Below are 12513 nucleotides of genomic sequence, written 5' to 3'. Positions count from 1 at the left end.
TTGAGATAGGGCCTCACTCATCGCCCAGGCTGGAGTGCAGTGGCATGATCATAGCTCAATGCAGTCTCAAATTCCTGGGCTCATATGATCCTCCTACCTCAGCCTCTTGAGTAGCTGGGACAATAGGTACCATCCCACCCAAATAATTTTTTAATTTTTTTATAGAGATGGAGTCTCGTTATGTTACCCAGGCTGATCTCAAACTCTTAGCCTCAAGCAATCCTCCAGCCTCCTTGGCCTCCCAAAGCACTGGGATTACAGGCTTGAGCCACTGCATCTGGCCCACCCACTTAGGGATTTTGAATGATAGCACCAGGTGTGGGGAGAAAGCAGTCTCACTGCCACCCGTATCCCAAGACAGGGCACAGGGTCCAGCCCCCCATGGGTTCTCAGTAAAACTATGGGAGAGGAAGAAAGAGAGACAGAAAGACAGGCAGACAGAAGTAGTGAATGAACGAGCCTTCTTGTGACTTACCAACTGGAAGAGCGAAGTCACCAGTGCTCCCTTCAGCTGGGGGGCTGGGGCCCATCGGAAGCAGGAAGGAGGTGCTTGGAGCAGTGCTGGGACCTGGAGTTGGCTGCATGTGTTGGGATCGTGTGGACACTGGCTGGGGTAAGTGTACTGCCCCTGGGGCCATGCTCCGAGTGGGGGACGTGGACGTGCAGACTGCATCCATGCTTGCATTCCCAGGGATGGCCACCACATTACAGCTGGAGGAGGAGGAGGCTTGGTCAGGAGGCAGCAGAGGACAGAGTGGCTGGGCTCATTCACTAGTCCCAGCAGGCAGGATAGGAGAGTGACGATGTGTGCCCTCTCTGAGGACCACCCCCTCCTGACCCTCCCCCACCTCCCACGCACCCACCCAGTCCTGCCTTCCAAGGCAAGGTCCTGCCCACCATGCTATTTATCCTGGGAGCCACCCTCAGATAAAGCAGTCTGGACAATGGTGGCTGGTGAGCTGCTCTGTGTCCTGGACCCACAGTCACCCAGGGACAGCCTCTCCCTGCTCCTCCAGAACCAAAGGACTCAGCTACTCACATCTGGTGGGGCCTGCAAATATCCGTGGATGAAGTCGTGTTGGAGAACGTCCCCGGGGTGCAGGGCTTGCACACCACGTCTGATGTTTCAGTTCCTTCAGGGAACAATCCGAACTTGTCAACCACTCAGACACTCTGCGGGACAGCTGGGCCTTGGCACTAGAGCCCTAGGAGAGGTCCGAGGGGCCCAAGGACCTCTGTCTGCACCTCCACCCCTTACACACACACACACACACACACACACACACACACACAGATGCCTGTACACACACGCACGCGATTGGGCTGTAGAGTTATGTAAGTTCATCTTCTTGCAGCATCACATAACTTTCCTAGCTTAGGGCTTGGTCTGATCCATCTCTGGGTCCCCTGGTTCCAGCACATAAGAGGTGCCTAATCAAGAGTGGCTGGCAGGAAGAATAAACGGTGGACAGGTGGACAGACGGATGGGCAGCAAGCACCCAGCCACCACTAACGGTGTTCCCTGCTGGACTAATTAATGGGTTGATGCCCGTGACACTGCAAGGATGTCTACAAAGGAGAGGCCCAAGGGCGTCCCCAAGGACCTGAGCCCCACCCCATACCTGATTTGGCCACGCCGAAGCCCGGGCGGCACTTGCGCAGCGGCGTGCACAGCCGGCACCCCTCCTGCTTGCTCAGCGCGCAGTACCAGCCGGGCCTGCAGGTGCAGACGCGGTTCTGTTCTCGAGTGCAGGCTTGAGTTTCCACCTGGTCTAGAGCAGCAAGAGGGCGGCAACACGGTCACGCCTGCCTCCGCCACACCCACGCTGCCCTCCCAGCCAGCCCAGCCCTCTCAGACAGCTCTGATCTCCAGGAGGCTGGCGGACCGCCTCAGCATGGGGCACACACAACACTGGCCAGAGTCCAGGAGCAGGACCGGTAGTCCTGCTACTCCCCACAGTCCCGCTCGTCCCTCGCATTCCCGCTCGTCCCCCGCATTCCCGCTCGTCCCCCGCAGTCCCGCTCGTCCCCCGCAGTCCCGCTCCTCCCCGCAGTCCCGCTCCTCCCCGCAGTCCCGCTCCTCCGCGAAGTCCCGCTCCTCCCCACAGTCCTGCTCCTCCCCGAAGTCCCACTCTTCCCAGCAGTTTCGCTCCTCCCCCGCCGTCCCGCTCCTCCCCCGCCGTCCCGCTCCTCCCGCAGTCCCGCTCCTCCCGCAGTCCCGCTCCTCCCCGCAGTCCCGCTCCTCCCCACAGTCCCGCTCCTCCCCGAAGCGCCGTTCCTCCCCGCAGTTTCGCTCCTCCCAGAAGTCCCACTCCTCCCCGCAGTCCCGCTCTTCCCAGCAGTTTCGCTCCTCCCCGCAGTCCTGCTCCTCGCAGCACGAGCATGCGCACCACTCTCCCACGCACCACCTCCTCAACCCTCACGTGCGCACAGTTCTCCCACCGCCTGCCCCGTGGGGCTGTGAAGAGGCTTTGGTGAGACAGAGGAGGAAAATGCCAGTGGTAGGGGGTAAACAGCTGCACCTGTGCCACTTCCAACACCCAGCCTGGGGTAACTCCAGACACCTGGAAGCCGAAGAGGCTGGAGTTGCCCGGGGATGTTGGAGGCAGGGGTGTGAGGGCCCCGCTTTTCTCTGAACCTACTCACCAGAGCTACAGCGGGAGCCACAGCTCAAGCACTCGGGAACCCAGTTCCAGAGCTGGGTGTATGTGCTGTCCTCACAGGAGTCACACACGGTGTCTGAGGTCTTGGTACAGAAGACTTTTGCATGTTGGCCTGAGGAAACAAGGGCCAAAGGTCTCAGCTGGGCGGGGCTTCTGCCAGGACCCTGGGCTCATCCACTGTCCCCACAAAGTCCAGAGTTCTAAAGCCCAGCTGGGAAGGCTATTCTGTGGAGTTCCAGTTCCTCAGAATCATCTCTCATCTAGTATTGTACCAGCTATTACGTCATTTCTGAACCCCTTCTGCTCAAAAATGGATTCCTCTCTGCTCTTTCCAGATGCTTGAACCTCCAGCACTGGAGACCTATTGTCAGTCAATCACACTTTAGTAAGAACTAGCTTGCCAGTTTCTTCCTTCTTGATAGATGGCTAACATTCTCCAGCTAGGGGCATGAATGACAGGGGGAACAGATAGTAAGAATGTAGTCCCTGGTATCCTATCAAGGACAAGGGCATGGGCCTGGAAAGCAGGCATGCCAGGGGCAGAGAACACCAACGGAAACCTTAAAAAAAAGTTGACCCAGTAACTGCTTTTTTTTTTTCTTGAGACAGAATCTCGCTCTGTGGCCCAGGCTAGAGTGCAGTGGCACAATCTCGGTTCACTGCAACATCTGCCTCTCAGGTTCAAGCAATTCTCCTGCCTCAGCCTCCCAAGTAGCTGGGATTACAGGCACCTGCCATTATGCCCAGCTATTTTTTGTATTTTTAGTAGAGACGGGGTTTCAGCATGTTGGCCAGGCTGGTCTCAAACTCCTGGCCTCGGGTGATCTGCCCACCTCGGCCTCTCTAGTAACTTCTTAAAGAGACCCTTCCAGTTAATAAAAGAAAGAAGAGAGTCACTTTCCCTAGGGTGTCTTAAAATGGCTAGGGATGGTGACAGGTACTCATATGCCCACCTACATCTCAAGGTAACGGCTGAAAGCCCTCCATTGGCTCCCAGACAGAATAAAATCTAAACTCCTTCCCATGATCTCTGCTCACTCCTTCCTCCTCCTCCCCCACCATACTTGCTTTCACTCATCCTAGGCCACACATGCTGGCCCTGCTGTTCCTCCAGCTCACCAAACAGGCTCCGACTTCAAGGCCTTCGCACATGCTGTTGCTTCCTCCTGGCACACTGTTCCCTGTATACGTGCATGACCTGCTCCCTCACCTCCTGCAGGGCTCTGCGCAAATGTCACCTCCTCAGAGAGACCTTCCCAGACCACCCTGTGTAAAACAGGATGTCCCGCTCTGTCTCCCCCGCCTTACCTGACCTTGTCATTCTACAGCACTTACAGACAGACAGGACCACACGTGTCCTAATTTATCGGTCTGCGTCCACCATTAAAATGCAGACTCCAGGAGGGCAAGGGTTTTGTCTGCCCTGCTCTCTGTGTATTCCCAGCACTTAGAACACACAGCAGATACCTTATAAACATGACATGAATGAATACAGACGCAAATGAATAGATGGAGGGCACTGGGAGTCAGGCTACCTGGCTCCACCAACTATGGCTGGGCCTCAGGTCTACCATCTGTGAAATGGGTAAGCATTCACACAGTCAGTCAAATATGCACCGAGCACCTACATGGCATTGCGCCACGTGCTGGGGATTCGGCAGAAAACAAGCCACAATCTCTGCCCTGGAGGAGCACACAGTGGAGGCAACAGGAAGCGGGACCGGGCTGTAATCACACAGCGAGGAAAGAGCTGCCATAGGAACATCAGGGGCCAGTGAGAGCTCAAAGGAGGCAGCACTTGTCTTTCAAGCCGAGTGCTGCCTCCTCCAGGCAGCCCTCCCTGACTCCCCCAGGAGCTAATTTAGGCTCTTCCTCCCCCTCCTCCTCCAGCTGGGCAGTATGGGGCAGGCAGGCTTCCTGGAAGAGGGGACGTCTTCAGCTGAGGTCTAAAGGGCAAGTCGGAGTTAACCAGGGAAAGGGAGTTGGGAAGTGTGCCAGGAAGAGGGAACAGCATGTTCACAGGCCCAGAAGCAACAGGGAGCATGGGCCAGTGCATAGAACTAGGAGTTCAGTAAGAATCAAGGGCCATGTCCTTGCGCCCCAGCCCCTGTACACACATGCTCCTCCAGGGCATGGGCCCCGAGTCCCCCGCGGCTGCCCTCACCTGGTGGGCACTTGCTGCAGCACATCTGAGCTGTCTGGTCATAGTATTCTCTGAATCGGCATGTGCTCCCAGGCTCTGGGGCGTAGGGTGTAAATGCCACCTGGAAGGAAGAAGGGAAGACTGCCTTCAACAGGGCTGCCCCTGGGTTCTGCCATGCCTGATGCCCAGGTCCCTGCCCTGCAAATGTTTGGCCCTCCTCCTGCCAGGCTGCACTGATGATGGATGGTACGGTTTCTCCCCGAGGAGCAGGATACAGGAAGGAGAGCTCGTACCTTCTTTTACCTCCCCTGCCTCCCCACCTCAGTGTATCCTACTCATGTCTGCAGGCAGAAGCACTGAGTCTGCTGGCCTTCTCCAGTGCTGGGTGGCCCCTAACACTATATGGGACAGATATCCAGGAGACAGTGGCCTTGGTCACAGAGAACGGGGGTTCTCAGCACAAAGCTGCCCCCCGCCAAGGATACCCCTCCTTCCCTCCTGCACCTGAAACGTCCCTTTGTCTTTCAAGATGAGTGCTGCCTCCTCTGGGAAGCCCTCCCTGACTCCCCAAGGCTAATTCAAGCTCCTCCTCCTACTACTCTGGGCTGTCTCTAAACATGGGTTATAACCCCTCTAACAGTCATCTCAGTGTTCTGGAATGGTTACTTGTTTGTCCTTCCACACCCTGTGGGTATGTATGTGCACACATGTGTACACACACACACTCATGTGATGCAGACAGCAGAGGTGGCAGCCTTTGTCATCTCTAGACCCTCAATCTCTCACATGGGACCCACCGCAGAGCCGGTACTCATCAGCTGAATGTTGGTTATGACCATGAGAATTGTTGCCATTTTTGAAGCACTGCCTAGGTACCAGGCACTGTTCTAAGCGTTTCCACTGCTCGAGTTGGTGGGTGCTATTGCACCCCACTCAGACCGCTGCTGCCAGCAGGGCACCTCTCCCCCAGCTGCTGCGGGTGTTGGCTGATAATGAATGCTCCACAGCCTCAAGGTGGGACCCACCCTGGTACAATTCATGGTCCAGAGCCACCCCCCTGGTGTCGGGCTGAAGCTGATGAACATGTCCCTGCTAGGCCCCCTCCCCTGCCCTGTCCTGCCTGCTTCTCCTGGGAGCCCTCCCTAGTAAATCACTTTCACAAAGATCCCTGCCTCAGGCTTTGCTTCTAGAAGACCCTACCTGAGACAAGTGTGTGGTCTCAGCAAGACTTCCCAACCACCCAATGAAGACGGAGACGGTTTCCCTACTACAGCCATTTTATAGAACAGGAAACCGAGGCCTGAGAGGGCAAGTCACCTGCCCAAGGTCCCAGACCTGGTAAGTGACAGAGAAGGGTTTGGACCTTGGTCCTGTCTGACTTCACAGCTCACAGTCTCAAAGACTGTGCTGGATGCCTCCGGGAAGAGATGAACAATGTGATGAATGAAAAGAGAGAGAGGGCCGGGCATGGTGGCTCACACCCATAATCCCAGCACTTTGGGAGGCCGGAGCAGGTGGATCACTTGAGGTCAGGAGTTCGAGACCAGCCTGGCCAACATGGCAAAACCCTGTCTCTACTAAAAATACAAAATTATCCCGGCGTGGTGGCGTGTGCCTGTAATCCCAGCTACTGGAGGCTGAGGCAGGAGAATCCCTTGAACCTGAGAGGAGGAGGTTGCAGTGAGCTGAGATTGTGCCACTGCACTCCAGCCTAGTTGACAGAGCGAAACTCCACCTCAAAAAAAAAAAAAAAGAGGGGAGAAAAGCAAAGCCACCCAGAGAAGCTGCCGCCCTGGACAGAGGGGGCAGACGCAGGGCCCTCCTCCCTCGGGTCTCTGAGTGACCCTCCAGGAGTGCAGAGCTGCAGCACTGTCACCACTGTGCCTTCCCAGGACCCCTGGGAGCAAGCCCCTGAGTCCTGCCCTCTCTCCTGAAAGACTGAGGTTGGCAGTCCGGGCTTTCAGGGACAAGCATTAATTATCCACCTCTACCAGGCTGAGAGCAAGCTCAGAATGGAGACACTCACATGTAGGAAACATGGGTGTGAACACATCTGTACAAACAAAGAGGGTGTACACACATACCCCAAGTCCTTCAGGGGCCCCCACAGATGCATCACCTGGAAATGACCAAAGGGCAGTTCTAGGAGGCCAGAGCCAGGGCTGGCGCACTCCCCACTGTGCTGCCAGCTGCGGTCATGTGGCCAGTACAAGATCGAGATCCATAATCTTTAGTGAATGAGTGATGGGGCCTCTCCATAGATAAGGATACAGGGAGTCAGAAAGAACTGGTTTCAAATCCTCACTCCACCACTTAGCGACTGTGTGGCCTTAGGCAAGTGCCTTAACCTCTCTGGACTCCAGTACCTAACATAGAGGAGCAGGGCAGATACTGAAAATATTTAACAAACCAGCACAACGTGGCCATGGACCTATCCTGGACTTCAGCTGTCAGCAAGCCAGTCAGAGCAGACACCAGTCACGACACCCAGCACCACTGGGCCAGTGCAGACCTGGCCAAATTTCCACCAGCCAAGGTGGCAGGGGGGGTTCAGTGTGCCTCCTCCTCCCCTTCCTCACAGCACTGCCTGAGAGTCAGGACTGCCCACAGTCTGGGGCTGCTGAGCCTTTGGCTGCACCTATAGCAAGTGACAAGCAGGGCTGGAAACCCAGCTGTCTCCAACCTCGGCCTGGCAGACAGCACCACCCTGCCCTGGCTGCACCCCTCGGTGCCAACAGCTGGAACCCCTCAACGGGAACGACCCAGAGGAGCTGGGGCTTCCTGCCATGGAGCAATCTGCCACTCTTCTGACCCCCAGGCCTTTGCGCCCCAGCTGACTTCTATGCCTGGAATGGCCTGGTGCTTCCTGTAACAAATTCCATGTGTCCCTTAAGAGCCCTGCTCAGGCAGTAGCCTCCCTCCTGAAGGCTCCCTGCCCACACCCCACCCTGAATGAGCCACTCAGGCCCAGAGTCCCCACCTTCCTCCCTCATGGCTCTCCTCATGGCCTCCCTGGGCCCCTCGCTAGATGGGAAGCCCCGTTGAGGCTGCAGGCTGGGGGTTACACTTTGCTGTTGCCCCACAGCCTAGCAGGGTGTAGGTGCTCAGCAGCTGCTAGTCTCAACCATGGGCTGGGTTACAATGTCCTTTCCTGTAGGGATCTAACTCCAGCGCCAGGGCCACAAAGCTCAAACACAGATGCACTTTCCACCCTGCCTGCCCCGGAGGCCCACACCAAGCCCATCAGCTCTGGTGAATTCTGGGCACGGGCAGTGGGAATCACGCTGCATAACAGGGTCTGAAGAAGTTACCCCCGTCTGGAGCCTCAGTTTGCCTGGGCACGGTGCTGCCACACACACACGGTGCTGCCACACACACTCGGTCCCAGTACTCCTCTCCTCCCTGGTTTGCTGCTGGAGCAGACTCCCAGGCACCCTAGACAAAAGGAGAAGCCTTCTCAGGGGTTCCCACAGTATGGGGGGAGCTCACTGCCTGTGTCCAAAGCACCCAGGGGTGCCCGCCATGAAGCCAACCCCCACTCCCCAAACAAGTGCAGAATCTCAGGGGTGGGCCCAGGAAGCTGTACCATTAAAAAAAGAAAAAGAAAAAGGAAATCTCCCCGGTGATTCTCACGCTCCTTTGCAGAACACACTCTGATTATCTGGCCCCCTGGATTGAGCAAGGTGACCTGGGGGAGGGGTGGTGGAGGGGACTCATGGCCCAGACCCGGCATCCAAAGGCTGTGGGAGCCCCTAACCCAGAGAAATGGCAGCTTCTGCAGCTCCCTCTGCACAAGCCATTCCATCGAATACTAACTGTGGGAGAGGGTCTGCCTGGCCCCCAGCAAACCCCCAAACTGCCTTCCCTGAAGGCTGCTGCTGGGCGCTTCCCCAAGGGCAGGGGCTGTGCCTACCCGCCCTCTGACTGAACCACTTCCCAGACTCAGCTGCCTCTTCCCTCAGATCGCATGCCCAGGCAGGAAGGGGCTGCACCTCTTCCCTGGCAGCCCCCCACCCCCCACAGTGGCCAGCACAGGTCTCATGGGAATCCTGCATCCCACGGGCTTCATCCCCACGAGTGCCCTTGGGATAACCAGGGAGCCCCTCACTCTTCCAGGGCCTGAGAACCACAGGGCCAGGGCGGCTCCAGGCAGCAGCAAGAAATCCCACACTGGCTGGGGAAGGGTTTCCTGTTGGGGCTCAAAGGGCCTGATGGGAAAGAGCCCTGCCGTGGCCAAGTTTGGGCTCTCAAGAGCCGCCATGGACAAGGGCTCCTGGCCACTGACGGCAGGCAGCTGGACTCCCATGGCCCCCAGGCCGGCTGAGTGGTGGCCTCCCAGCTCCTCCCCTCCAGGTTCCTCTCTTGTCTGAGGCTTTGCTGTGAGTGACCATCCCTGGACTTCCTCCCTGGCTCTGTGAGGCTCCAGCCCCCGGTAGCTGGCAGAGGGGGTCGGCTCCCTTGAGCAATCTCAGGCCTGTTTATCCTCTTGGACAGAAAAAAAAAAAAAAAAAACCCACAGCTTTGTCATGGCTAAACAATGAGGAACAGAAAGCCCCTTGGCAAAGCAGAACAAAAGGTCACTCCCTCCACAGCAGCGGTCCCCAGGAGCAGGGGGCTGGGCCCAAACCACAGCCCTGGGAGCCGGCCTCTGGTCAGCACAGGGGCCCCCCAGGAGGTCCCCAAAACATGGCAAGCATTCTCTAGGAAATGCAGGGCTACGGAAGCTTCCAGTTACTGTGCTTTGGATTGGGGAGGCTCCAATTCACACCCCACTCACCCCACAGGGGATCTTTGACATGTTAAAATGAGGAAATAAGTTGGATAGTACTTGATTCAGTCAGCGTGTTCAGCAAACTACAATCTTCCAAAATATGGGGGCCTCACGTGAAAACCTGAAAATCACTGACGAGGGTTAACTGACCATTTGTTTAACAGGCAGGGAATCTGAGACCCAGTGGTGAAGGAATCGGAGAGGATGGATAGATAGATAGATAGATAGATAGATAGATAGATAGATAGATAGATAAAATAGATAGATAAAATAGCTAGCTAGATAGATAAAATAGACAGATAGATAGAATAGAATAGAAAGATAGCTAGATGATAGATTAAATAGATAGATGATAGAGATAATAGAAAGTAGATACAAGATAAATAGATGGATGATAGAAACTATCAATAGATAGCTATATATAAAGAGAGAGACAGAGAGAGAGAGAGAATAGATAAAAGGAAGGAAAAAAGAAAACTGCACCTAAATCTATATTCCGATTGATGAGGCAGGTCTGATTGTGCCCATTTCACAGATGAGATAACAGAGATGGAAAAAGGCAAAGCCACCTCCCCTGGTCTCCCAGAGACTTTGGGCCATGCCAGGGCCAGGATGGCAGCAAGCGGATAGAGGACTATGGATAAGAAGCTCGTCAGGGACCACCCACAGGCTCTGAGCCACCTCCCATCTGGGTCCACAGCTCCCATTTCCCCTCCTCCAGATTGGGCTCCCTCCTCTAAGACAGGTAGCACCTGCAGTTAGCAGTAGCTCATCGGTACCGAGCACCTGCTACCTCCCAGGGGCAACTGTGCGTGTTAGACCCACTGTCTGGTCTTCTCACTGACATTCACAGGTGTTCAGGGAGACAAAGCAGCGTGTCTGAGGCTATCCCAGAAGAGCTGCAATCCTTGCCACCCCCAGTCCTGCTTCCCTTCTCTTGGGGCCCAGAGAGCTTCCCTTCCCCCTCAACACAGACCCAGGACTCCAAGGGCCCCGAAGCTGAACAGCCCAACCTCAGCAGCTCCTCCCACCATGCAGCCTCCATCCCAGATGGGAGCTGTCTCTGTTACCCAGGGGTTAGACCCCCACCCTGTTGCTCCTCCAGGTCTTGGCTTTGGCCCTCTGGGGAGGAAGGAAAACAATGGGATATTTGTTAAGTGCCTACTATGTGCCGGGCCAGATGGCAGGCACTGTATAAAATCCCAGTTCCACCCTAAAAAGCAGGTGTGCATGGCCCCATTTCACAGCTCAGGGAGATCAAGTCACTTGTCCATGGTCCATGGAGAAAGTCAGGGGCAAAGGTGAAAGCAGTGATTCATTCATTCATTCATTCATTCATTCAACAGATGTGCTGAGCACCCAGTGTTGTAGGTGCTGGGTAAACAGTAGCATTGAACAAATCAAATCCCTGCCCCCGGGAAGCTACGGTCTTAGCTAGGGAGACACATGCACATTCAATAGAGAATTCAAGGTGGTGATAAGAGCTAAGGAAAAGGGTGACACGAGGTGCAGGGCCGGGGCGACGGGGAGTTGCCCTTGGCACACTCAATGCATGGCCGGGAGGTCAGGGCAGTGGGCCCAGAGTGGGTGGATGAGGGTGAGGATGAAAGCAGCAGTACAGCATCTACTAGAAGCCTGCTTCATGCCAGTCATTGTGAAGAGATGTCCCGGCATCAGAGCCTCTCTGAATCCTCCCCTGGTCCCCCTGAGGCCAGTCCTATTGTTATTCCCAAGTTACAGATGAAGAAACTGAGCCTCAAAGAGGCCTCCTCACCTCCAGTCCTGCGTTTCCTCCCTGGCCAGGAAGACTGGGTCTCAACCCTCAGGCCCACCCCTGCCCCAAAGATCCTCTGTGTCCTCACTCAGGTGTCCCCTCTGCTGTGGGCAGTAACCAGGTTATCTGTGCCTCAGTTTCTCTGCCTGTAAAATGACAGTGTGGGCCTGCGTCAGCTCTTGGGGAGTTGAGCAACCCTGGGCCAACTGACTTGCTGCTTGTCCTGTTCCCAGGCCAAGGCCCTGCAAGTACCCGAGGCGGGGGCCCTCAATCCCTTCTCTTATTTATAAATAGACAGCAAGAGAGGAAGGAAAGAAGGGAGGCCTGGGGGAGAAGGAAAAAGCTGAAAGCACCACATCTGTGGTGCCCTCTGCTCTTCCGGCCGCCATTAGCACAGCCTTCTTTGGGGATCTTCATGGCTTTATTATTACTTTTTAATTTATAGAAAGAGACCGGGTCTTGCTATGTTGTCCAGACTGGTCTTGAACTCCTGGCCTTAAGCGATCCTCCTCCCTCAGCCTCCCAAAGTGTTGGGATTACAGGCGTGAGCCACTGTGCCCGGCCTTCATGGCTTTTCAATGTTCCGGAGATCCCTTTTAGATGCCAGTACCCTTGGGAAGAGGTCATGCTCCCAGCCGTCCCCAGGGAGTCCCCCCTGGGCAGGGATGCACCCGCTGAGAATGGAAGACGATGCGGTGGGGAGGTGGCCACAGGGAGAAGCTTCAGGCTTTAGGGGTCAAGACCAAGCCTTTACACAAAGCTGGAAGAACAGAGACTGTTCAGATCCAGGAAAAGTACCTACTGTGTGCAGGCACAGTACTGGGCCCGTTCATATACCTTGTCTTCATTTTATCCTAGCACTAATGCAATGAGGTCAGGATGACCCCATTTTACAGATGCAGAAATTGAGGCTTGGGAGATTTCGTGCAAATTGTCCAAGGTCATGCAGGCAGTGAGCGGCATCCCAGGAGCTGATGGCAGCCACATCAGCCTCTGTGCCCTCTGACAGTTTTGTACCCTGTGATCTTGTCCCGCTCCCTCATTTTACAGACAATGAGCCCACAGAGGGGAGTGACTCTTCTATGAACACACTGTGAGCAGGGGCGGGTGGTTCAGTGACTCTCCCAGGCAAAAGGGTCTCCAGGGTCTTAGGGCAGGTGCC

General features: G+C 55.7%; 1 protein-coding gene across 1 annotated transcript in view; it reads right to left on the bottom strand.

Annotated features, from left to right (window-relative positions):
• The window catches only part of TNFRSF1B (TNF receptor superfamily member 1B), a 40871-nt gene that overhangs the window by 15712 nt on the left and 12646 nt on the right, over positions 1-12513 (bottom strand). The window contains exons 2-6 of the mRNA XM_003274258.3: positions 4828-4927; positions 2647-2775; positions 1623-1772; positions 1040-1133; positions 476-711 (exon numbers count right to left, since the gene is read on the bottom strand). Coding sequence (XP_003274306.2) covers positions 476-711; positions 1040-1133; positions 1623-1772; positions 2647-2775; positions 4828-4927 — 709 coding nt within the window. The remainder of the gene's footprint in view (positions 1-475; positions 712-1039; positions 1134-1622; positions 1773-2646; positions 2776-4827; positions 4928-12513) is intronic.

Source organism: Nomascus leucogenys, chromosome 24 (genome assembly GCF_006542625.1).
Source record: "Nomascus leucogenys isolate Asia chromosome 24, Asia_NLE_v1, whole genome shotgun sequence".
NCBI lineage: Eukaryota > Metazoa > Chordata > Mammalia > Primates > Hylobatidae > Nomascus > Nomascus leucogenys.
The sequence above is the reverse complement of the archived record's forward strand: the minus strand, read 5'-3'. Positions and strand labels throughout refer to the sequence as shown.